Source organism: Cryptomeria japonica, chromosome 4 (genome assembly GCF_030272615.1).
Source record: "Cryptomeria japonica chromosome 4, Sugi_1.0, whole genome shotgun sequence".
Lineage (NCBI taxonomy): Eukaryota > Viridiplantae > Streptophyta > Pinopsida > Cupressales > Cupressaceae > Cryptomeria > Cryptomeria japonica.
In genome coordinates, this window is record NC_081408.1 from 543,152,403 (window position 1) to 543,180,351 (window position 27,949).

A 27,949-nucleotide genomic window follows, 5' to 3' on the forward strand; every position below is an offset into this window, starting at 1 on the left:
TACCACATAGCACTCACGTGTAGCCTCAGTAGTTGCTCCAGGGCATGTGTCGGCATCATGGCCACATATGCCAACAATATGGTATTTCAATCTATATATGCCTCCATGGAATATTGTTTTGCAAAATTTACACTTTGTTTGCCCTTTTTTTTGCCTAGGAAAATCTTCATGAAATTTCCAAGCGGGGTCCTTTCTAAGTGTGGGGGTGTAGAACCAGACATTGTATGATAGTTTTGTGAAAATTGAGGCAAATAAGGAAGTCAAGGTTGTAGGGCTGCAATAAGATTATAAGACATTATTACAAATACAAAAAAAAATTAATATTTGAGAATTTGTGCATTCATTGTACATTTTTTTCAAAAAATCTAAGGTAGGGTTTGTAATTTAAAAAAAAGAAATGTAGGGTTTGATACTTTTTTTAAAAAGAAATTTACAAACCCTACATACATTAGTTTTTGGAAGAAAATGTAAAACTTTCAAATGAAATGAATAGAAAATGAAATTTTTGCTTACATGAAACAAAAAAAACTCAAAAAATCAATCTTACCTCTTACAACAAGCTTGAAATGAGCTGGAAACTCTTCCTTTCCAATTTTTGATGCACCAAATCAAAGTATAATGCAACCCCAATGCGATGAATGGATGAAATCTTGAGCTTCCTCCTTGCTGGTTTTTCTTCAATCAACCCTTGTTTCTCTTCACAACTCACTTTTCTCCTCCTATTTTGCCAAATGAATGAAATGAAGTTCACTTTTAGGGGCATAGCAAAATATAACCAAAAAAAAAATCATATAAAAACGTTTTAAAACATGCTTTTTTTGTCCCTAACTTTTCCTTACGCTAGTCGAGTCTGGGCGTCAGGACTCACCCAAACTCGGCAATTGGGCGAGTCCAGGCGAGTTTGAAGGGAGGCGATTTTTGGCGAGTTTGGGGTCTGGACTCGACCGAGGCCGAGTTTGAGTCCAAGCCTGCCAAACTCAGTGACCACCACTTGGCTCGGGAATCGCCCAAACTTGGCGATTTTGGGCGATTCCCGTTTCTCTGCTTTGAGGCAAAAAGAACTAGAGTAAAGAACCAATTGTTAATGCATTAGTAGCTTCTGCAAGATAAGACTTCTCTAACCCGTTAATCTCCTTTATTCTGTTATGGTTTATTCATCTATGCTATTAGATTATCTGATTTATGCTTTCCAAACTGAATATGTTTATCAGATTGTAACATTGATCATGATTATGATATTGGCATTGGATAAAGATGGATTAGATTGACGACTTGCATAACATAGTTAAGCGTCGATCTAAATGCTATCGGGCTAATAACCCGATAGCATATGTAATGCTATTTGTTATCAGGTTTAGTTCATACCGATAAACATTTATAATCAGGCCATTAACAAAGCATCATAACTAACACCGTTTCAACCGAGTGTTTAAGTATTAAATGTTAGTTACCAAACATAACCGAAATCGGGATGTGCAATATGGAAAGACACCGATCAATAGGTGCCTTGATCGGTCATATCTAAAAGACATGACCGGTCAAGACATCTATTGACCGATCTTCTAAAACATATAAAGCCTGACATGAATCATTTGGAGAAGACATATAAAAATATTAATGATCTCTCTCCTTCAGCCTGCAACAAAACAATCAGATTATCAGACAATATAATCATATAAAATTCTCACATATATAATTTGTTCTTTTATTGCAATTGAATAAAACTTTACACCAATAACTAGATGTCAATTAAGCATCAAACAACTCATCATCTAGAAGTAAGCGTCCCTTATCTCTCTCTTTGTTGGCAAATTCAATGAATCTAGATGTCACTATCTCGAGTTCATCTACATAGACACTTGGAGCAGTCTCATGCTCGTACTCCATGATTGTTGTATCCTTTTCACTTTGACTAAGAGTCTTCTCCCATGCTAGCTTGAGTACCCGAATCTTGTTCATGCAATTGGTGAATATGGAAATGTCATCCAAGTGACTCCCCCAGAAAGAACTCATGTCCACGAAAAGGTGTTCCTTGATCTTGCTCTTCAAATTATCTGTGGTCATCTCCTTATCTCCCATTTCTTGCGCAAACAATGCCTCTATTGAGAAAGGATTTCCATTTGAATTTCTTTGAGTATCCTCCTTAGCCGGGCAGATTCTTCATTTGATTTCTCGAAGGCTTCCTTTCCTAATATCACTGCGCAGTACCATTTGGAGAAGTCATATGCTTCCTTTTCCCTAATTACCCCTTGTTCCATCAATGTGTCTCGAGGAATCTCCATCAATGCTCCTAGGCGTGGGATAGTCTTGTCTTGGTAGATATGAGTGTCTACCCAAGCATGATCAATATCCTTGATTAAACCGATGGCCAAAATCCTGTTATACATTTGCACTAAGTCCTCAATGAATGTAATCGCCTCTTTGTGAACTTTCTTCAACCAGTCTTTAGTTCCCTGAGCAATTATCTTCATTTCTTTAAGGCCTTTAATTGATTCCCTTGGAAGGGTAGTGGGTGGAACAAATGTCTCATCTTCTTGTCTAATTGGCTTTATTAGGTGCTGGACATATCCACCTAAGGCTTTATGGTCAGTCTTCAACTTCTTGTACTTTCCTTCCAATTTCCCGATTTGATCTTTCAATGCTTGAGTGAAGTCATCAAAATCCTCAATGGCTTGGGCTCTTGAAGTAGGTCCTAAATCAATCTCTGTTACATCATACTCCTTTGGAGTAATTTCATCCCTTGTCTTGTCTACTCTAGGAACTGCAACATGTAGAATTGTTGATCCTGATCCTCCTCTTGTCATTCGGGAGAACTTCTTGGCTTTCTTCTTTTCTTCCGAATTGTTTATTCGGCTGAGGAGTTCTTCCAATTCTACCGCTTGATCACCATCCTCTTTTGGATCTTTTCTCATTTGGTCTTTTAGCCACATTGCTACTTCTGACGACTGACTATGCACTTCCATTTGTTCTTGCTATCTTGGCAAAGTTTCATCCTCAAGGAATTTTCCTCTAGAAAAAGGAAAATTGGGATTCCGCAAGCCTCCCACTTCTGTTCTCGTATCATGCTGGTCAAAGAAATCCATGATATTCAAATCTTCATCTTGACGGGATTCCTGTTCAACGTTTTTTGGGTGGAGAGGTTCCACGGAAGCATTTTGACTTTGCTTGTTAGGTACACTAGACTCAATCTCGATTTGGCTTGAAAATTTGAAAAAATATTTTTCTTTATTGATATTTTTAAAATAAAGTTTTGTTGAAAAATAAAAAAAATGTGTTTCTTTAACTTTATTTTTAATAAAGTGTTTTTTTGTTTAACTTTATTTTGCTTTCATTCTTGGGTCGAGATATCTTTTCTCCTGTAAATAGGTCCACTTCTTCTATGCTTGGAGAATTGTTTGGCGATGACTAAGGTATCATTATCTTCTGCTTCTTCGAGTTTGGTCTTGTACTTTATTTTGCTTCTTTGCCTTCCTTGAACACTTTCGGCAATCTCCTTACCTTTCCTTTGACTGCCTTGTTCATGCTTAGCTGTATCATCCCGTGTTTCCTTAGTAATCCCATCCTAAGTGGATCGTGATTCAAGATCACCCATCAAATCATGTCAATTGGGTACCTTGGGCCTGGAATCTGCTAACCTGCCTTTCAATACATATCTTGGTTCTTTTAGTCAATGGTATTGTCAAGGCATTGAGATCGGATATCTCTGGATCGATCCAATTTGGTGGAGAAATGGGCTTGTTCTTTTCCTTCTCAAAGTCTAGGTGCACTCTATTTTCATCTTCTCCCTATTGATTAGGCATTGAGAAGAGTTGACAAGTTCACACTAGCTTTAGTGGTAGTCTAGAAAACATTCTTTTTCTCATCTCAAGATCATCTCTAGCGTTTGCCCAATAATCTTCCATGTGTGCTCTATGTTGGCGTCTCCAACCATTCACAGTCTTGATCTTGTTATAAGGATCAAAGTTTGCCCTTTCTATGTATGTGGTGAGTTCATAGAATTGCAATTCCTTAGCTGATTTCTCGGGTGTTGAAAGTGAGGGACAAACTTCATACGCATCTCCATGATGAAGGGAAATTGTAATCCTTGCTTTTTCTTCTTCTAAATTTTGTCATATATTGTCAACTGTCTTGTTACCTCCAGTAGGATTATTTTATTTGTTGGGCATCTTGGTAGTGAAAGAGGATTGCCATCAAATCCTTGGACTCTGATATATGTGAACCTGGGAAATTGGATGAATCATGCACCATACTTTTCCATCAGTTTTCAAGCTCTGAGGATAACCTCTTGTGAAAACCTCCTTGTAGACTTTGAACAATATGCATTGAAAATGCATTGTTCACTTTCTTGTAATTAATAGTGTTGGTCAATTGTAATTGAGGAAAGCATTCATATACTTTGAACGTTCCTTCACTTGGTCCAATCGGTCCCTGGCATATGAGTCCATCATACTTCTGAATTATGGCGATCAAGTAGACTAAGTATGAACTCATGTAGAAAGAACGAGTTTGCTCCAAGTTCCTTAGCTACTCATCCAAGTTGTCACTTATCAATCTGGACCAGTCTATAACTCTGATTCCCTATATAACTTCTGCAATTTAGAAGAACATCCATGGTTCATAGGCGTAGGCATATTGACTTCCCATTGTTTGCTCATTAGGACCACTAGATCATCGTGTGCCCGCCTGAAGTCCATCTTGATGAGTTGTTTTGGCAATTTAGAATGATGAGGCTTAGGCTTCTCCATCCACTTGCGTTTGATAGTAGCTGCACATTCATCTACTCCTACGTGGTAGAACTTCAATGCTCTCTCTTTATTTGTGTACTCCATAGAATGGTATATGGTGATTCCAAATGCCTTTGAGATCGCTCCTAGAGTGAGGTTAGCTAGTAACTTGCTGTCAAGAGCTGAGATCGTTCTTCTCTTTGAATTGTAGTGTTTTGCACATTCAACGATCATCTCTGGACACTGGATGGAAGGAGGAAATCCAACTGCATGGACGATTCCACTTTGGACTATTGTCTGCGCCACTGCTAAAGGAACTATGCCATCATGACCGAACATCCTTCGCTTGAAATCTTCTAAGTTGAACGTCTTGAAGTTGATGTCACCAACATTTTCCCACTTTGATTGGATTTTGGATTCGGGAAGAAATACTTTCATTTCTTTCTTGATCAATGCCTGTCTGGACTTATTTGCAACCTTGACTTTCACCATTCAATTTCCTCAAATTCCAAGGATAAATAATGTTAAAATCATTTCTTTTTAAACATGGAAATTTAATTAATCCACCCTATGCTATTATCTTTTCTCACAAGGATTAATAAAATATAAATTCAATATTCTTGACTAAAAGGAAAAATGAACAAGTCCATCATGTGAATTTGGCTGGAATGATTGCATACTTGGAATTCAAAACTCGGAAAACAAATAAATAAATATCTAACCTTGTCAGGAAGTAATTTCAAAATAAAAATAATGGAGAAGAAAAAATGCCTTGGTCAAATTCGCTCCAAATTATCTTTCTCTCCAATGTCGCACCTGCTCTTCTAGCTATGAATTTCCAAGCTGTGAGGTTAAGATGAATTACCAACTTACTTTTATAGGTAGTTTTTTGCCTCTTGAATTCACACCTCTTCATCTTATTGGTTGATTAAAGGGGAAAATAACTAGTTTCATTTAGGGCTAATCAATTTTATTTAAATTTTTTTTTTTCCCATGTGTGGACCCCACGCCCCAAAATCATTAAAAAATGCATTAAAATATTAATTATTTCTTGTTCCACGTTTTATATCTTCCTTGGGCGCATTTTTGCTAGGGAGGATTTTTTTTCTTCGCGGAAAATTCCTCCTCGGAGTGGATTTTCCACTCTTGGGTGCATTTTTGGTTTGGAGGACTTTTTGTTTTCGCCAAATTTCTCCTTAGATGAGAATTTCCACTCCTGGGTGCACTTTTGGCCTGGAGGAGGATTTTTTGTTTTCGCCAAATTCCTTCGATGAGAATTTCCACTCCTGGGCGCACTTTTGGCTTGGAGGCGGATTTTTTGTTTTCGCCAAAATCCTCATTCGATGAGAATTTCCACTCCGGGTGCACTTTTGGCTTGAAGGAGGATTTTTTGTCTTCACCAAATTCCTCCTTCGATGAAAATTTCCACTCCTGGGCACACTTTTGGTTTGTTGGAGGGTTTTTTCTTCTGTACTCACTTCTTTTATGCTTTGCATTTCAACTTCATTCTACTGGACTTGAATCTGGATATCTGCTCCATTTATAGTCAACGTTCTCATGTTTCTAAAAATAGAAAGTTTTGCCCAAACACGAAATTAGGTCAACCGGGGCCACAATGTAATGTTCTAAAAATAGACACTGCTAAAAATAGAAAGTTCTCAAAAACTGCCCAAATTTTACTGGTAGGCCCTTTGAAACATAAAGTTTTGTCCACATGCGAAATTAAGCCTATCGGGGCCACGGTGAAACTTTCTAAAAATAGACATTGCTAAAAATAGAAAGTTCTTAGAAATCGCTCAAATTTTACTAGTAGGCCCTTTGAAACAATTTTTTTTGTCCAAATGCGAAATTAGGCCAATCAGGACCACAACAAAACTTTCTAAAAATAGAAAGGTCTCAGAAAACACTTAAATTTCGCTGGTGGCCCTTTGGAAGATTCTCTTTTCAACGCAAGCCTTTCTTTTAGAACTGGTAAGACAGAAAAATAAAAAACCCTAAAAATTGATGACACTCTAAACTTGGTGATGTTTAGTTTTATTTGAATTACCCTTCAACACTTGAAATTGGGAAAGTCACAAAGATACTGCAAGAGACCTAAAGCAACCAATCAGGTGAACGAAAATGAAGGGGTACTCTCCAAGCCTATATTTGTCTGAAAATGGAGTTTTGTGTTGCTTCCTTGTTTAGCAGGCTTCACAAACACCTTGTATCCGTTGCTGTATATTAGATGAACCCTCTACTAATTTCTCTTGTGCTAAATGAGAGAGGTAGGTTAAGTTGAGGTGACCATACCTTTGATGCCATAGTGTACTAATATCAGATGCATTCTTATGCATGCTCTTGAACCTGTTTAGTATCACACGCTGATACAAACCATGGTATTTGATATCAATAACAATGGTTTACTTGGATTCCTTGCCAAGAATATAGCATGTGTGTTTGTTAAACATGACCTATGAATTGGGACAACGACATATAATCTAATTGATAGAGCATATTGAGCTTCATACTCGACACATAGCACACATTGAGAAAAATGACATTTTCCCTCTAGAAGTGATTCACACATTTCCTTTGCCAACTATTGTGTACTCACCATCACAGAAGATCACTGAATTTGAGCAAGTCATATACTTTGTGAACCAATCTTTCTTGGGGGTGAAATGTCAAGATTCTCTAGAATTGATGTTTCATGTAGAAGACTTTGACTCATTTGCTAGTCCTTTAGCCATGAAAGCATAGAAGGATGACTCCTGCTTAGAATGCTTTGGGACATGAACCTTTGGTGGAGGCTCTCTTGGGTTGAATTTATTTTCAACCAACCTTGTCCTACAGTGCTTCTTCATGTGACCAAGTTTACTACAATAGTGACGCGTGATATTTTTCAGATTTTTCAAAGTATCTTCAATATTACATTGAGCTTTCTTTTGAGGCCACTTGCCTTTTTCCTTGTCCTTGGCTGCAAAGGTTTGTTCCACACTCTGTGTATTTTTTGTTGCTACCAAATTGCTTCTTCCATTTGTCCTGTTGCAAGAGTTTGTTGCACAACTCTTCGAACTTTAGGTCAACATTGGTAGATGTTCATGTGATGTTGAGTGTTTCAATGGAATTCTCATATGTCCGTGGTAAGCTTTTCACTATTATGACCACCATATCTTCTTCCATCATGCGACCTATGGCTTGCAATTGATCACGAATGTCTTTCATCTTCATCAAATGTTCCTACAAAGACATCTCATCCATAGTGATTGAGAAAACCATATTTTTAAGGAAGAAGGCCCTGCCTTCATTTGACATCTCGTGCAGATCTCACAGCTGCTTCTAAATATCCTTAGAGGTTGTGCCTATTTGAGCCTTCGGAAGCATTTCATCTATCATTGATAATTTGATCAGCATGACAATTTCTCAATCATGCTCATCAAACTTGTCTTGGTCTTTACCTGCAACTTTTGGCCAAGTGCTAGTACCAAGAATGATTTTGTTGAGGTACTTGTACACAAAGATCGTGAGTATGCACTGTTTCCATGTGTTGCAATTCTTGTTAGTGAAGTGCTAAGTGCCTTCCAGAATGATGTTGGGTAATGAAGACATCCTTCCTGCAATTACAAATTATGGAAAAAATAAAGAAACCTTAGCTGCCTTGAAACCATCCTTCCTGCAATTAGAAATTTTTAGGACAAAAAAATGAACCGTAAAATTTTTAGGACAAAATTTGGGAAAAACCTAGGCAGCAAGCAACACCCACGATTTTAGCAGGAAATTGCCAAAAAATTTAATAACAATGCTTGCAAAAAGGTCTGAAATTGGCTAGAAACCCTATCTTCCTTGGAATAACTTGCAAAAAATATTGAAATTCGCGAAATGTAGAAATCCATTGCCAAACCCTAGCCATTACTGAAAAATGTAGAGAAAAACCCACGATTTTGAAAAAAATTGTCAAAAATCTGGTAAGAAACCCGTAGCACAGGTTTGAACGCACCAAAAATTTTGACAAATTTTTAAAAAAATTTGTCAAAATTTATAAAACCCTATTGGCAATGGTTTTCTTCGAAAAAAAGGCATGGTTTTCGTTGAAAATACTGCAATTTTGTAAAGAAAGATGGTGTGATTTTTAGACAAACAAGAACAGACAATTTTCATTATAAAAAATCATGATTTTTGGATGGAAAAAAATCTCATGATTTTGTTGAAGAAATGGGTTGTACGATTTCAAAAAATAATGATGTGACTTTATGCAACCTGCAAGAACACCCAGCAAATTATATGTTATTTTGTGAAAAAATCTGCCAAAAACCCTTGCACAGTATCATACTATTCCAAACAGTGATCTTCTGGCATGTTATGTGTCTCACTACCGATTCCTCAATCGGTTACTGCCAGCAGCAATCGCTAAGACGATTTGTTATCACGTATGTCAAGGCTCTAGCTAAGTTCGGATACCACATTACAAAAAATTCAAGACACAAAATGATTGCCAAGATATTCGATATTAAACAAGGAGTGGAAGTCTTCATAAATAAGCGATACAAATGATTTATTCGTAAAGAATAAGATCAACAACTAATAAAGCAAAAGGATAAGAACACCGACTAAAACAACAAAGAATATTCCTAAAATCTATCCTAAAGACTTGACCATTATAAACTAAATTTTTTCTGCTATATATTGTAAGGTACATATCATGATTTTATTGTTTACAGGTGTCATTCAATTGATTACATGGATAACATGGAGATGTATTGATATATATTAATAAAAAATATGGTATATTAACATAGTAAAAAATTGAAATTAAACTGGAAAATACAAGAACATTAAATCTCTTTGAATGCCTGAATAGTTTCTTTTACCTTGATACAGGTTTAATTAGGTAATTTACTTATGAAACTGGGCTGCCAGTGTGGCCTGGAATATAGTTTTGTTCTTCCTCCCTCATTTTGCTTATGTAGGTTGTTTTCTGTTCCATTTGGCCTACAGCTTGAGTATTGTGGTCTAGGTTGCCTGCACTGCACCTTGAATTTTGGAGGTTAATTTTTACTTGTGTAGTAAAATGTATATTAAAGAATGAACAAGCACCTTAGATCCAGATGGGAAATATATATTTCAAATTCAAATCAAACTTGTTTAGAATGAAGCACTGGAAACAATTTTTTCAAACTGATATGTTTTGGTAAGTATTTTCTTGATATGAGGCTGGCCTAAATATTTGATGGAATGGCAGAAGATTCAACATTTCTAGTTTTGGTTCTTTATCTGATGTTCTTTCTGTTGATTTTAAGGCAGTGCTACCACAGGCAAACATCAGATCTGTTGCCTTCCCAACCATAGATGATAAGCTCTTATCGTCACCCTCGAGCACGCTACGTAAATTTCTCACCATCAATTGATCTGCTTGTACATGAATTCGATCTGCCTGATTATGATCGAACTTGCTGTCTGATCTCTGTTCCATAGAGGGAAGACCACGTCCATATATATCCATCGAAAGGAGATATCCAAGAGTTGGCTCTCATCAAGGAGACATGACCTTCATGAAGCATCGCATGCCTTCAAATGAGGGGTGGCGGACTTTAATCAAAAGTTGACCCCTTTGAAACAAATCCGATAAGTCAAACTCGATAATGCATGTTTAATCATTAAACCTGATAATGCATATGTGACTTAATAAAGATATTAAAGGATTAATATAAGTTGATAGATTCATCAAATGTGTAAGGCCAATAGGCCATTCACACATTTGATCTTGCTGAGTCAGCCTGTAGGATTTCTACCGACGCTATATCATCAACACTCCCTCTTAGCAAGGGAGGAATCCTTCTTAATCTCTACAAGTCACATCACCTCATCGATGACTAACATAATGACTACACTCATGTGAATGAAAGAAGCTTATCACCTCATTGTGATGTTTGACCACAATGGCTACTCCCAGAGGGTGAACACACACAAATGCTAAGTCATGGAGTCTCTCACATGACATCCACCATACCTACTCGCACAGGGTGGAACAAGGGCTGGAACCTCAAACTTCTCTCACAAACAAGAATGCACGACAAGGCTTGATACCTCAAACTTCTCTCATAGAGAAGAATGCATAACAAGGGCTGAAACCTCAAACTTCTCTCATAGAGAAGAATGCATAACAAGGGCTGAAACCTCAAACTTCTCTCACAGAGAAGAATGCATCTCCACCACGCCTACTCGCAGAGGGTGGATCCACCATACCTACTTGCAGAGGGTGGAACAAGGGCTGGAACCTCAAACTTCTCTCACAGAGAAGAATGCACAACAAGGGCTGATACCTCAAACTTCTCTCACAGAGAAGAATGCACAACAAGGGCCGATACCTCAAACTTCTCTCACAGAGAAGAATGCATAACAAGGGCGGAAACCTCAAACTTCTCTCACAGAGAAGAATGCATCTCCATCATGCCTATTCGCAGAGGGTGGATCCACCATACCTACTTGCAAAGGGTGGAACGGGGGCTTTCACCTCAAACTTCTCCCAGAGAAGAATGCATTAACAAGGGATTGCACCTCAAACTTCTCACAGGAAAAGAACTCATTAACAAGGGATTGCACCTCAAACTTCTCACAGGAAAAGAACTCATTGACAAGGGATTGCACCTCAAACTTCTCTCTCACAGAGAATAACTCATTAACAAGGGATTGCACCTCGAACTTCTCTCTCTCAGAGAAGAACTCATTAACAAGGGCTTTCACCCCAAATTTCTCCATCACAGAGAAACATGCATTAACCAAATCTTCATGATGACATGGCTCCCTCTGAAGCTGAAATGATAGGCTCCCTTTGAAGCTGAAAAACAAGCTCCCTCTGAAGCAAATATCAACCTTCTGATCTCTTTGTCCAAGGTTACTTTTGACGATATGTCAGACTCCCTTTGAATGCTGATTCTTCCTCTGCGAAGAAATGCAAGCAATCGTCCTACCTTGAATAGAGATTTGTTAGTGCCTGAACCTTGGATAGAGGGACCGCTAATGAAAAGCATAATTCTGGCGGCAGTGCCAGGCACACAAGCTCCAACCAGCCCTGCAGCCACGCTGAGAGCAGTGCCAGTGCAACGTGCAGCTCTTGCATCCGTCTGCGCCGCCCACGGATCCTTCTGCAACTCTTCCAAAACCAAATTCAAAGTGAATTCACATTGGGAAGCTAGCAACAAGAATCAGGCGATGCTCTGAGCAGAGAGGCCGTTATTGACGTTGATTACATCATCAACAAACTTGCAGATAGCGTCAAGCGTTCTATCAATCTGTTGCCACAAATTAGGATTGGGAGCAATACTAGACTTACTGAGCCAATAATGCTCGACCATGCGGCCCTCGTCCGGATTGGCAATCGAACTAGCCTCAAGCTCTTCCAAGGCCTTAAAAGCACTTTGAAACCTGGGTTCCATTGCCTCCACGAATTCATCCGTAAAACCGATTCGGCTGACATCGATATACAATTTGAGCCCCTTGTGTTGATAAAGCCAATCCAAGTACCGATTCCACAGATTCGGCTGACATCGATATACAATTTGAGCTCCTTGTGCTGATAAAGCCAATCCAAGTACCGATTCCACAGGGCTGTGGGCTCCGTCTCTAGCCCTTTCTTCTTCAAAGAATTTGTATCAAGCACAGAAACCTCTCCGGCCACAGCAGCCCGGGTTCGAGTCACAAGCCGACATCTTTCAACACTGACAATGCCCAGCTTTGAAATCTTGGGCGAAATCCTGTGGCTGGGCAGTGTTGATGTGTTTTTCATGCACATGCGAACACATAATAAAATACCAAGGTATCTTATCCTCTCTTGAACAAAGTTTCTCCAAATGCTGAAGATTTCGCCTAAGGATCAATCGAGGCAACTCCAAGGTTCTTGTATGTAGGGTCTCTACGTGTGGAGAAGCTCTTGCGGTATGATGTGATTTTGCTGGAATCACAAGGGGACTTACATTTGATGTCCTGAGTGTCTGATTTACTTTGGATATCACTGGAACGTGGGTCTTTATTGATCCTTGATTTTTAAAAAAGAGAAAAAAGGATAAGGGTTGGAGAGGAATCTAATTGTAATGCTAAGAATGTAGGAGCAATGGATAACCTTTGATGAAACTCTAACTAAGTCTTGCTTTGACATGCTATGATCATCTCCACAAGGTTAGTGCGTTCTTCTAAGGATAGCTTTATGATGTTCAGATCACCGCTACAAGCATAGACACCGTCAGGTTGATGCATATCAATGAAGAAGCGATAATTGAAGTTAAGCTTAAGTTGAATGATTCTAGTTGGCTACGCAAGGCAAGTTTGCAATCAACAAACTGCTAGTAGTATGGATATACAAATTTCACCATCGATCATACAAATTTCTTCCATTCATCTAATAACATGAAATTAAATTTGAGAAGTATAGAGACCATGCAAATTGTAGAATCGACACATAGAATTCACCATTCCTTCAATGAAGTTTACATGTCTTTTGCAACAATGTCTTGACACCAATCTTTGCCTTTTCTTTCAACTCTACTAAAAAATAATATCTACTATTGAGCTACTAATTATTGGCTATCTCTCTTTTGCTAACTCCTAACTATTAACTAATCTCTGACCATTAACCATTGCAAATGAGGAGCCAGGGCTTTATATAGAGAGCCCTTTACAAATTGACAGCTCTGATTGACTTAGAATCAATGGCTAGGATTAAAGGATAGAAACACTAATTAGGGTTTGTTATAACAAACTTCCTTAGCCAATGAGAAAATTACATTCCAGGAGTGTGGACCAATAGGAAGTAGGGGTAGGTACACCGAAGTTTGTGCCATCCCTAATAAATTAGGTACATTGAATCTGGACATGCTGAGGTGGACCAATCTGATTGGAGGAAAAGTGACTGGGATGCCACCTTGTCTGACGTTTGTATCTTGGTTGATCTTCCTCTGTCCTTGATGTGAAGAATGATGTACCTCCTTGACTTCCATGTGCTTGATGAGGCTTCCTCATTGTCAAGTGTTCTTTCTTTGGTAGCATACCTCGCCTTGAAGTGTTGGTAAGGTCGTTCTTCTCTCTCATCATGTGGGTCTTTTGTGTGGTAGAATGGAGTCTTTTGAGGATAGCCTGGAACTCCTCGAACACTTGTAGCCTTCCAATGCTTTAGAAGCATCTTGAGTCCTCCTCCATGCCTTTGGAACGTCCTTGATGATGATGGGCTTAGAATAGGTCGTCCTTGTCCTGGCCTGATTTTCTTCCATCTGCAAAACAAACCAAAAGATGATTAAGCACACATGATATATTTATCCTAGTCATAGCACTTTTTACCTCAAATCATTAATAAGAATGCATCAAAATGAAATTTGCTTTAGGATCCTCCCCAGGGACAGGGCCTATAAGAATTTCGCTTTGGACCCTTTGGAAGGGTTAGGAGTGAAATTTGCAAAGTTGCTCAATTAGACCTCATTTTCAACATTACCTTACCAAGATCAAGTCATTCACCTCCAAAATTGCCAAGGAATAGGTTTTGCTCAAGGAGCTAGGCAAAATATTAGACCTCCTAGGAATTTCGCTTTGGACCCTTTGGAAGGGTCAGGAGCGAAATTTGCATTTTTAGGCTTAATTCACATTCCTTTAGCCTTGAACTTCATTTGACCTTTGAATTGCTTTCTCCTGAAGACATCATTGATTTGACCCCCAAAAAGACCAAAAAGGAGGATTTTGCATTGGACCTTGGCCAAGGATAGGACCTATAAGGAATTTCGCTCTAGACCCTTTGGAAGGGTCAGGAGCGAAATCAATGCTCCGGCTCAGAATCTTCACTTCTAGGACTCACAACTTGCTTAAATGCATGCCTAAGGATGTTTTTAATCTCAATCAACACTAGGTTTGATGCAAAATTGGGAGCAAAATAGAGGTTTTAAGGATTTCGCTCTGGACCCTTTGGAAGGGTTAGGAGTGACTTTGGAAGGATTAGGAGTGAAATTCTTCCTTAGGCTCAAATTCTATCATTTCCTTACTCCAAATTGCCTCCCAAGACAAGCACATGCTAGCCTTCTCTCCACCAAGGCCTAGGAATCCATATCTTAGTCTTCATCATGAGCAAACTAGGTGATTTTGAGAATTTCGCTCTGGACCCTTTGGAAGGGTCAGGAGCGAAATTCAAGATTTGCTTGTTTTCCTTCACCTAGATTCATTCTTCATACCTTGTTTTCCTTTGACACTCAACTTTGGATCCCTCTCTCATGAAGACAACACTTGCTTGACCTCAAAATGGATTGAAAGGAGAAATTCGCTCAAAACCATGGCCAGGGACAGGACCTATTTAGAATTTCGCTCTGGACCCTTTGGAAGGGTCAGGAGCGAAATTCAAGTTTTAGCTCAATTCCTTCATATTTGATGGTCACAAGCCATTCAAAGGTATGCTTAAGGACATCTTCAATCTTAATTCACCCTGATCCACACTTGGCTTGACACAAAATTGAGAGAAAAAGGAGATTTTGGGAATTTAGCTCTGGACCCTTTGGAAGGGTCAGGAGCGAACTTCACTTCCATCCACGCCATAAGAACCAAGGTCTTGACCTCATCTAAGGGGGAAATAGGTGTTTTTAAGAATTTCGCTTTGGACCCTTTGGAAGGGTCAGGAGCGAAATTCTAGTTTTAACTCAATTCCTTTACATTTGGTGATCACAAGCAACTCAAAGCCATGCTTAAGGACATCTTCAATCTTAAATCACCTTGATCCACACTTGGCTTGACACAAAATTGAGAGAAAAAGGTAGATTTTGGGAATTTCGCTCTGGACCCTTTGGAAGGGTCAGGAGCGAAATTCACATTCTAGGCTTGACTCTTCATCTCTTCAACTCCAATCTTCTTTGCAAGGCAAATATACACCACTCCACTTGCATCCACGCCATAGGAGCCAAGGTCTTGACCTCATCTAAGGAGAAAATAAGTGTTTTTAAGAATTTCGCTCTGGACCCTTTGGAAGGGTGAGGAGCGAAATTCATGATTTAGGATAAAATCCTTCACTCCTTCACTTCTAATCACTTCCTAAGGCAAAGACATGTTAATCCACTTCCAAATATGCCCAAGGAACTAAAATATTGGCCTAAACAAGGAAGAAAATGTGGTTTATGGAGAATTTTGCTGTGGACCTTTTGGAAGGATCAGGAGCGAAATTCCCAATCTTGGACAAAATCCTCACTTTTCAATGCTTGCATTCTCTTTCTAAGGCAAGAACATGTCCATTTACCCCGACTATGTCCAAGGAACAAGGCTTTTAGTCTAAACAAGGAAGAAATGAGGTTTATGGAGAATTTCGCTCTGGACCCTTTGGAAGGGTCAGGAGCGAAATTTCCATTCTAGGTTGATTTTCACCATTTCATCACTTCAAACCTTCTTTCAAAGGCTAGAACACCTCAAGGTCACTCCAACCATGCCTTAGAAGTCCAAAACTTGGCCATGACAAGGAAGAAAATGAAGGTTATGTGAATTTCGCTCTGGACCCTTTGGAAGGGTTAGGAGCAAAATTCTTACTTGGGCTCATTTCTCACCTTTTTCCTCCCTTCCTTGGCTTGAATATAACTTCCTAGGCCTCCTTCCATCATGATCGAGTGAATTTGCTCCTCAAGTTGGCATCTAGTTCAAGATTTGTGAAGAAATAGGGTCTTATATGAATAAGTATAAGTGACATTTCCTTATATCTTTCTTCTTTCTTATACTTTAAGTTATATTCCATATATATTGTCAGGATGTTTGAGAATGGTTTCGGACCTCCAGGTTTTCTAATGCAAAATCTAGTTTTTGGAGGATTCTTCAATTTTCCAGATAGTCAAATTTCAGGATCAGGATGACATATTCCAGACTTAGCCAAATTTCAGGACATTTGAGGATCAGGATGGCATTCCAGACTTCTCAAGGCGAATTTGCTCTGCCCTTGATGTAAGGGATGGGACCTAGGAGGACATTATGCATTCAACCAAGGTTTGATTTAACAACTTGAAGTGCGACCAGATAGTACACAAAAAACACCTTAGGAATGATCTAAATAACCCCTAATCACTCAATTGACCTGACCTCTTGAGTAGATCCACCTGACTCAAGCAGAGCCTGCTATCCTAATGAGCCCCCCGACGACCCTCAAATGCAAAAGCTAATAGACAAAAACCTAAAAGACCCAGAAAACAAACCCTAGAAAGCAGAAAGTAGGGGTCCCCATTTGCAATGGGGTGATGTGTGAATACGTCACAACAGGCAGCAGGCAACTTTTTGCACAGGTTGCTTGCTGTCTGCGTTCCCCCACGAAACTTCAGACGAAAAGGATTTTGGGCCATCATACTTGTTCTCGAGGCCTGGGGAGACTCGATCCCCTGATTGCTACCTGATTTGTTTAGACACCTGACCGACGCCACTGTGAAGGGCGGAGGCCAGCGAGTGTTATCGCTGCATTATCCTTTGTAGTCGCCTTTCGATCTGGAAGAGATCATAAATCTGCAATTGTTTCTGATTGAATTTCCCTTGAGAGCACAGGATCTACCTTCAAGCGGTTAGGCTCTATAGAAGGAACCTGGCTTTGATACCATGTTGATTTTAAGGTAGTGCTCGTTAACCACAGGCAAACATCAGATTTGTTGCCTTCCCAACCATAGACGATAAGCTCTTATCGTCATCCCTGAGCATGCTACATAAGTTTCTCACCATCTATTGATCTGCTTGTACATGAATTCGATCTGCCTGATTATGATTGAACTTGTTGTCTGATCTCTGTTCCATAGAGGGAAGACCACGTCCATATATATCCGTCGAAAGGAGATATCCAAGAGTCGGCTCTCATCAAGGAGGCACGACCTTCATGAAGCATCGCATGCCTTCAAATGAGGGGTGGCGGACTTTAACCAAAAGTTGGCCCCTTTGAAACAAATCCGATAAGTCAAACTCGATAATGTATGTTTAATCATTAAACCTGATAATGCATATGTGACTTAATAAAGATATTAAAGGATTAATATAAGTTGATAGATTCATCAAATGTGTAAGGCCAATAGGCCATTCACACATTTGATCTTGCTGAGTCGGCCTGTAGGATTTCTACCGACGCTATATCATCAACACTTTCGTTCCAGCAAGGAAGGACATGATTAAATGATAACAAATATTTATTGGAATTATATCTTATGGCCCAAAGTAGTACATTGAGTGTAAAAAACACAATTCTTTGAATTTTGATTTAAGAAACTAAGACTGTTTTTTCTGCAGTGTACTGAATTTAAGTGTTCTTCTGGGATCAACTGCGTATTTTGATTAAGTTCTGATGTTGCTCTCTCTAGTGGACCCGTCATTGAGGATAAGATTAAACCAATAACCTGAAATAATATCATATTTTTATGCCCATTTTTGTCTTTCAATCATTGTGATGGAGTCTCTATATTATCTTAGAATACATACACTCTGTAAATGTCTTAGAATATATTCTTTAATTTTTCTTATTGAGCTGTATTTTGATTTCCAGGCCCTCTGCTATTCCTGGTCCTGTTCCAGATGAATTAATCATTCCTGCTGCAGAATCTATTGGTTTGTTTTCAGGGCATCCGCTGCATGTTAAACTGATTTGCTTGTTTCTTTGTGGTTGTTTCTAACTTTCTATATTCGTAGCTAAAATGTGGAATATGAATATATTCAGGTGTGAAATTACTGGTTAAGATGGGATGGCGACAAGGACGATCCATAGGAGCAAGCCATACTGCTGCTATTTCTGGTAATGCTTATGAAGTTGGATCCTGTTTGCATGTTCTATTTCTTTTTGTTTGGGATTATTCTGCCCGTTATTCCTGAATTGGTTTGGTATGTTTTAATAAGTTAAGGGAGACTTTACAGATCGATATTTAACCGCTCCACACGTTAATGACAAACTTTGTTCATAGTAAATATACTTGTTTAAGTGGGATGTACTGGATCTCTTGCATTAAGATAGGATTTTGAGTATATATTCAAAGTAGAGGACAAATATCCCCGGACAATCTCTGGTGAGAAAGGAAAAAGCAGATTGCTCTTGAGTTTGTTAGTTTTTGTAAGTGTTATGATTATGATTTTTACCTCAATGTAAATCATTGTACCTTTTCAACCTTTTCAATCATGATTTGTCTATTACATGAATGAGAATTGATTAGTTCAAAAAGTAAAGTGGGTAAGTGCATACGAGGTCATCTGGTTAAGGAAACCATATGAAAATTCCTGAAAATCCTATTAAAAGAGGCTTATATAAATAGATATCAGCCTATCAGGCAAGGATTGATTGTACTTTTTCTCCTCCCCACCTCCCCTAATAGCCGATATAAATGTTAACTCAATACCTTCATTTAGGCATGCCCCTCTCAACTTTTAAACTTGTTTGCTAGTCTTAAATCATTCCAAGTTTTAATAACAATTCTGTTTCAGATGTGCACTTCACATACACACTTATTTATTAGATCATTGAGGTTCATTTGACAAGTTTCTACTATTGTGAGGTGCACACCGACACCCTAGGTGCACATCAATACATGGCAAATTTTCATTCTTTTTAAACACAATTTCTCATAGTTAAGTGCATACCCCTCTTCAAAGTGGATGCAATCTCCCCTTTCAAGTGCGTTCCTTGATGCTAGGATCTCTTCTAATTCTAAAATTGACTTTTTCCTTTGTTGAGTGCATGCCGACACTATAGGTGTTCACCTATGGATGGGCCTTTTCAATTTTGAAATTCTATTCTTATACGATGAGGTGGCATTTTAGCACTTTTTTGTGTGTACTTATAAACTAGCTTTCTTGCATAAAGTGTGCCTCGATACATATGTTTTGAAATTCACAAGTGCACACCACACAATACATCTTTCAGGAGCTCACTTCACACCTTCGAATTTGAACTTATTATGTGTGTGCATCCATTAACATGTTTAACAAAATTTTGAAATTTCAGAATCCTCATTTACTTTTTTTTATGAGGTGTGAACTTGACAACCATACTTACCGAATTCTCTGATTTTGAAACAAATTTCCATTATTGAAGTGAACACCTCACAATGTAATTTGTGAATCCAATTGTGAAAACCTATTTCCTTCATACAAGTGCACACCGGTATATTTGATTTGAAAATTTGCCCCGAGTTTCCCTTTTCCCTTTTAGATGCATAATTGAGAATGGAATTTTGATTCCAATTTGAGTTTGTGCACCTAACAAAGGGGTTTTGGATTTATAAGGCTAAACTTGATTTTCTTAATAGAGGTGCACCCTTGACCTCATGCCTTAGCCTTTTTGATTGACAAAAAAACTATTTTTCTTTTGGTAAAGAAGCATTGTTTGATTAGGTGTGTACTAAACAGTTTGGTTGCATATCAACCTTGAAAATCGATTTGGTTTTGATTAACCTCATTCTTTGTCTTGGAGGACATTCCATCATCTTTTCATTGATTGAGCTTTTTTCTTCACCTTTCTGAAAGTGTCCAAAAATTCTTTCCATTTACCCTATATAAAGACATAGAAAAAGAATCAAGATGACAAAAATGTCATAGACCAATATAAAACAATGCGAGACATGCAATGGATTTCAAAGAATTGATTCAATATCAGAATGAGCAAGACGCTCATAAATAATACAAGGATATTTACAAGAATAGCAAGTTTCTAATAAGAAACTGTTGAGAAGATCGAAGACGATCTAACCAAAATAGAATATACACTATTGAGCATTAATACTAAAATTAACATTATTTTAATATTCTATTACCCTCCCTTAATGCTCAATCTATTAACTACACCTATAGATCCCCTGAATTTTACAAATTTATCAGGACCAAGGGGCTTGGTGAAGATGTCTGCTGGCTGCTCCGAGGTAGGAACATACAACAACTGAATGGATCCGTCTTCAACCAACTGTCGAATATAGTGACAATGAGTTTCCACATGCTTGGTTCTTTCATGGAAGACTGGATTCTTGGCGAGTTTGAGTACTCCCTAATTATCACAGAACAAGGGAGTAGGACCTGCCTGGGAGACATGCATATCCGCAAGCATTCGTCGAAGCCAAACCGCCTCACAAGATGCCTTAACTGCTCCCCGATACTCTGCTTCTGTCGAGGAGAGAGCCACTGCCTGCTGCTTCTTACTAGTCCATGTGACAGCACCAGATCCTAAACTAAACACATACCCTGCTGTAGACTTACGGTCATCAACCGAACCTGCCCAGTCAGAATCTGTGTAACCACTGAGTATAGGATCAGAACTCCGAGTGTACAGAAGTCCATAATCAGGAGTGCCACTCACATAACGCAGCACACGCTTCGCTGCTATCCAATGATCAGCCTTGGGAGCTGTCATGAAGCGTGAAATGTAGCTCACTGCAAAACTGATGTCAGGTCTAGTGGCAGTAAGATAGATGAGGCTGCCCACTAGTTGCCTGAACAGAGATTCATCCACAACTGGTGAGGATGACTAAGCTGAAAGTTTGAGCCCGGCTTCCATAGGAGTAGAGGCAGGTTTGCAATCCTGCATTCTGAACCTGTCCACAAGACTTCTGGCATACTTGGACTGAGAGAGAAAGATACTGTTCTCAGTCTGCCAGACTTCAACTCCTAAGCAGTAATGTAGAAGTCCCAAATCTGTCATATCAAAGGTGCGGCACAAATCCTGTTTGATCCCAGTGATCAAATGTGCTGAACTGCCAGTAATGATTAAGTCATCCACATAGACAACTGCAAACAGAATATCATTACTAGAATGCTTGATATACAAGTTTGCATCAGATGGACTCCGCTGAAAACCATGATTTGTCAGGTACTTATCAATTTTAATGTACCAAGCCCGAGGAGCTTGTTTCAGACCATAGAGTGCTTTGACTAGTCTACAGACCTTCTGTTCTTGACCAGCAACCTTGAATCCTGGGGGTTGCGTCATGTAGACTTCTTCCTGTAAGTCACCATTCAAAAAAGCACTCTTGACGTCCATCTGATGGACTTTCCAACTGAACTGGGCTGCCAAGGCACGAACGAGCCGTATGGTACTCATTTTGGCTGTAGGAGCAAAAGTCTCCTCGTAGTCAATGCCTTCTTTCTGTGAGAACCCACGAGCAACAAGACGAGCCTTATACTTGTCTAGGGTTCCATCAGCTTTGTATTTTACTTTGTACACCCATTTGCAGCTAATGGGCTTCTTCCCTGAAGGAAGATCAGAAAGGGCCCAAGTGTGATTCTTCTGAAGACTCTGGAACTCAGCTTCCATAGCCTGTTCCCACTCAGGTATACCTTTAGCCTCTGAGTATGTCTGAGGCTCAAAAACACTGTGTATGTTAGCCATGAGAGCAAAATTGACTGTATGCTGCTGTTTGCTCTTATTACGGGAGGTTCTACCCTCAATGAGCTCAGTATCCCCAAGATCACCCATGGTCTTGGCCCACCATTTAGGCCGAAGAGTAGAAGTGCGAACATCTGGAGGAGCTGGAAGAGGCTCAGGATCAGGAACAGGAGCAGCAAGAGGAGGATTATTCTCCGGAGGGAACTCAGGTAGTGCATCATCGAAAATAGATTCTGCATCATCCCTCCCATCAGGCGAACCTAATGGAATAAGAACACTGTGAGGCTGATCCTCAGAACTCTGCTCAGAAGAAGGTGACTGAAAGAATCCTCTGTCTTCATCAAATACAACATCACGACTGAAGATAAGACGTTCAGTGTCTATATCTATCAGTCTGTAGGCCTTATGGTGATCACTGTATCTTGTCATCATGAGTTTCTGACTTTTAGAATCCAACTTGGAGCGCTTAGCATCTGGAATCCAAACATAGGCAACAGAGCCAAAAACCTTCAGGTGGCTGATCTGAGGCTTCCGACCAGACCAAACCTCTTCTGGAGTCTTCCCCTTAACAGCCTGAGTAGGAGAACGGTTAAGAAGGTAGACAGCAGTAAACACTGCTTCAGCCCAATACTTATTCGGAACACTCCTGTGTTGTAACATAGAGCGAGCCATCTCAACAACCGTACGATTGTGATGCTCGACAACACTGTTTTGCTGAGGAGTGTAGGGTGTAGTCAACTGGCGTTTGATGCCATGGGTATCACAGAAGTTGGAGAATGCAGAAGAACAAAACTCCCCCCCGTTATCTGTCCTAAGAGTAATAATACTATGTCCAGACTCTTTTTCAACAAAGGACTTAAACTTCTGAAAGATACTAAATACAGCTGATTTATGTTTAAGAAAGTACACCCACATCTTTCTACTAAAATCATCTACAATAAGCAAAAAGTATTTGCAACCAGTAACAGAAGATGTATTCATAGGACCACAAATATCAGCATGAAGTAATTGAAGTACCTTAGATGCGCGCCAAGACTTTCCATGTGTGAATGAAGTCCGATGCTGTTTGCCAGCTTGACAGGCGCCACATACTCCAAGATGCTGAGTCTGAATATCAGGTAACCTTGAAACAATTCCCTCCCGAGAGAGCTGAGAGAGATACTGAATGTTGAGATGTCCATATCTCTGATGCCACAAAGTGCTAAGAGGAGAAACACGAGCTGCCAGAGCCACTTCAGGAGAATCACCAGTGTCAAGAAGCCTATATAGGCCATGATCCTCTAGACCAACAGCAACAGTAAGACGAGTCTCCCGATCAATGATGGAGCACTTGTGAGCACTGAACACCACATCTAGTTGAGGAGAATTCCTCATAATCTGGCTAACAGAGAGCAGATTAAGTTCCATTCCAGGAACATAGTACACATTCAGAAAAAGGAGAGTCCTGCCACCAGACTGTATCTGAACAGTGCCTCTGCCAACAACTGTATACTCCTCACCTCCGCCAAATACAACGGAATCACTGAAAGGTGAGAAGTCTGTAAACTAGTCATGCCGATGAGAAAAGTGACGTGATGCACCAGAGTCTATGTACCAAGCAGAAGACCTGACATGATCTGAAGACCTCTTAGCCATAAAGGCATAAAAGGCAGACTCTTTCTGCTCGGAATGTTCAGCAACATGCACCTTCTGGTGTGACCCTCCCTGCTTCTTTTGTTCAGAAGCGAGCCTCTGACGACAATCTTTCTTCATATGACCGTACTTGTGACAGTAATTGCACTGCACATTCTTCTTCTTAGCTCCATCCTGTGTCTGAGAAGAGCCTTTCTGCTGAGAAGACTGAGAGGACTGAAATTTGCCTTTATCCTTCTGAAAGGATTGAGCTGTGAAGGCATTTTCCGAGGAGGCTGATGTAGTACCACTACCAAACTGTTGTTTCCAGCGATCCTGCTGTAGAAGTTTGGTGCACAATTCTGAAAACTTCAGATCAACATTAGTGGAAGTAATATTGAGGGTCTCAATGAAGTGTTCATATGATTTCGGAAGACTTTTCAGAGTGATTACGACCATGTCTTCTTCCTCCATAGTCCGACCAATAGCTTCGAGCTGATCTCGAATGTCCTTAATCCTCGTGAGGTGTTCCTGTAAGGACATACGTTCGTCCATCATAATGGAGAACAGCTGGTTCTTTAGAAAGAATGCTCGGCTCTTGTCGGATGTCTCATGCAATTCCTTCAGATGCTTCCAGATGTCGGAAGTTGTCTTGCCAGAAGGAATCTGCGGTAACTGATCATCAGTCACTGAGAGTTTGAGAAGCATAACTGCCTCCCGATTGCGTTCATCAAACTTATCTTGATTTGCACCAGGTGTACCAGGACTAAGCTCTTTTCCCAAAACAAGCTGGTCAAGATGCCTATATTCAAAAATGGTCAACATACGCTGTTTCCAGATGTTGTAATTGTGACCATTAAAGCGTTGACTGCCTTGTAACATCAGATTGGTGAGAGAAGCCATTTGCATGTTTCCCAAAAAAAAATTTCCGGCTGACCCAAAAAAATCCAAAGACAACCCACAAATTTGTGCAAAAAACCCAGTCAGAATCTAAATCCGCGGGCTCGAAAAACGAGGCACAAAAATCAAGGTACCCAAAAAAAACGGACAACCACCCAGATTAGGTTTCGAAAAACCCAGCAAGATTCTGCAAGAAAAATTTATTTTCGATGAAAAACAAAAGGTAAACACCTTAATCGAAAAAAATTTCGAAGTTCGTGGGAGCCATGGATTTCACAGAAAGTCTGCAGACCGAAGAAGACGTGGCTCGGGGAGGAAGACCTCACGCGGAACACAGAAACGAGCCACGGACACCGCCGGAGACAGAGACGCCGAGGGTTGAAGTCGCGGCGCCGAGGGAATGTTGCAGGTCGCGGATCGTTGCAGAGGGGGCGAGTTGCAGGTGGCGACGCCGAAGCCTGCAGACGCGCACAATGCCGAAGTCTGTTGCAGGTCACGGAGGCGGTGGAGGCAACGCCGGAGTGTGTCCGCGACGTCGCACACAGGTCGTGACAACACGCGACGATCCTGTAGGTCGAGAACACAGGTCGCGGGAAGAAAAAAACCGACGATACCACCCCAGAAGCTAGGCAAAAAACTTTGATGAATTTTTTTTTTTTCTGAAAATAATTTCGAAAATTTCCACTAATTGGAAATTAGGATTAAAAAATTTTCGAAAAAATTTCTCCTATAGCTCTGATACCATAAAACAATGCGAGACACGCAATGGATTTCAAAGAATTGATTCAATATCAGAATGAGCAAGACGCTCATAAATAATACAAGGATATTTACAAGAATAGCAAGTTTCTAATAAGAAACTGCTGAGAAGATCGAAGACGATCTAACCAAAATAGAATATACACTATTGAGCATTAATACTAAAATTAACATTATTTTAATATTCTATTACAATAGGGCAAGACATTCAAATATGAACATTTGAATGGAAGAAAGGAAAAGGCTTTAGCTGTGAAATTTGACATGATGTGGAAATTTTGCATACAACATTTTTATCATTGGATCTTTCAGCCTATTGGCATGTAGGACATTCTAGTAACAGATGCATCATTCAAAGCTATATTTTCTTTGTAAAGTTTGCTTCATTGAGATACTATATATAATCAAAATTAAAGATATCAAATGCCATTTTCATTCATCTTTCTATGCATCATTATGAGGAATCTGAAATATTTATTCTTCAGTGCATGTCTTGAGAAATACTGGCAATTGATGTAGATACAGGGAACTTACTATACTATCAAATTGTTACACTATGAATGCAGCAATCCCTTAGCTAGCCATTTATTGTTTTGGCTCTTTAGCTCATTTCGTTTTCTTGCTGAAGGTCTTATAATGAGTAATTTACTTTATATTTGTCAGCTATATCATCTAGTGAATGAGTTGTAATTCAACTCTTACCTCCATACAAATGATTAAGATTTTAAGGAAATGCTCACATTTCTGTAATGAGTATGGCAAGCAATATAAGGTGCTTTTCTTGTTTCTTGTAATTTTTATGCAGAGTCACGTCGTAAAGCTCGGAAAGCTTTCTTAGCACTTGCAAAGGAGGATGGACCTCCTGTTGAGAGGTCTCCACTTATGCAAAATGAATCCTTCAAAGATGACAAAACACATGAACCTGGAGAGGATTATGATACTACCGTTCATGTTCCTCGTAGTACACCTGTATGTATTTATTCTTTTTAATAATTGATGTTTCTTTGATGTTTTCATGCTTGTAATGTGAAGGATTTTTGTTCTAGTTTTAATGAATGGATTTATTTAAACTATATTCAATATCTTTAGATTTGATCAGGTAAATGCATGTCTGTATATTCATGTGGACATGCAAATGTGTGTACATTAGAAAGTATAAATCATAGTAATGAGTCAAGTCTGTTGAAGTGACTTCAGAGGTTTGACTCATGAGTCCAGTCAAGTCCATGATTTTCTGCTAAGTTTTCTGGCCAAATCCAAGATGTCGAACAAAAAGACTTCTGTTGAGTCTGATCCAAGTCTAAGTCTTAATACTATAGGTGAGATAGTTTTTGTTGACCAGATGTTTGTATTTCTTTTTTTGTATGCATGTGTATGTGTTTTGGACATTAGCAAACGACACCCGCATAGATAACTCAAGTATATTGATAGATATACTTTTGTGTTTTCACTGTTCTTCTGTGTATTCTTTTATAAGCTCAAACACAGATAGACTTTTTGCAACACTTTTGGCAACTTTATAGCCCAAAATATTCTGATTAATATCATTTAATAATGATTCTCGTAGATAAATCATTTTTATGAGAATAATGTTCTATGGATTTATTAACCATAGACAATTTTAATTTTTATGAATATTCTTTATTTTCATTGAATATGTGGTGTCACATATGAATTAGGAGTTTTAAGCAGAGGCAGACATGAAGATACATATGCACATATCTTTAGATTGTTTAATTGTTGAAATTGAGCATGCACAAATATAAAGTGATTTTTGATACAGTTACATGCTGCCATCTAAATCTGTATGGCTGCTTTCATTGTGCTCATGGCCAAATTACATGACTACACTATTAGAAATCAGGTTTATATGGAATATCATGTTCATGCACATACTCCATTATAAAAAATACATGCTATTGGAAATCAATGCTACTGTTTGACAAGAAATGCATATATGCATCCATTCTCGATACTAGAATGTTCATTTTTCTTATTCTATATAGTTCAATATGCGTGAAGGAACATGGTAAGAGTGTAATAAGAACACAAACAATGGAAATCACAATGAATGCGAGGATTTGCCCCAAAGAAATATGATATGTTAAAAAAAGTTAACAAGAAGCTATGCTTTATTGTTTGACAGATTTGTAGAGAAGTAGTGACTTGGACTATGGAAGCTATTTACAAGCCATCTCAACTCTGCAAGTACTGCTATCTCCTCATAAATTCCCATGGATGATTGTTTGTTCTTCTTCTCAACTAAAGAAAGGATTCCCTTAGATTAGTGTTCCTCAACTCAGGAAAAGTATTTATGCCTCTCCTTTGGAGTCTGTCAACTTGTTCAAATGACTCACTCAACTACAAAATGGATGTCTTCCACTTTGGAATAGTTGTATTTGATCTTTCGGAAGTCGTTTCTATTCCATCCCTTTTATTACCTGTTCTTTTTGTACTCTAGGCTGTTTCCTTGTATGCTCTCCATGTGATAAACCCTATGCATGATATTTTGACAACCTGGAAGTGTGACCAAGGTCCACTACTGCTAGTTGCTTTAGTGTAACCACTACGAACAGCATAAAACCATCATTTACTGATTAAAACTGGTGGTGAACCAATTTTAAACATGCCCTATCTTTGTATTTAT

The 27,949-nt window shown here is 39.1% G+C and overlaps 1 protein-coding gene across 5 annotated transcripts in view; it reads left to right on the forward strand.

Annotated features, from left to right (window-relative positions):
- LOC131034975 (G patch domain-containing protein TGH) overlaps window positions 1-27,949 on the forward strand; it is a 188,317-nt gene that overhangs the window by 28,620 nt on the left and 131,748 nt on the right. For all 5 annotated transcript variants that reach the window (XM_057966594.1, XM_057966593.2, XM_057966598.2 and 2 more), the window contains exons 6-8: window positions 18,217-18,278; window positions 18,388-18,462; window positions 26,108-26,271. In XM_057966594.1, the coding sequence (XP_057822577.1) occupies window positions 18,217-18,278; window positions 18,388-18,462; window positions 26,108-26,271 (301 nt within the window). The remainder of the gene's footprint in view (window positions 1-18,216; window positions 18,279-18,387; window positions 18,463-26,107; window positions 26,272-27,949) is intronic.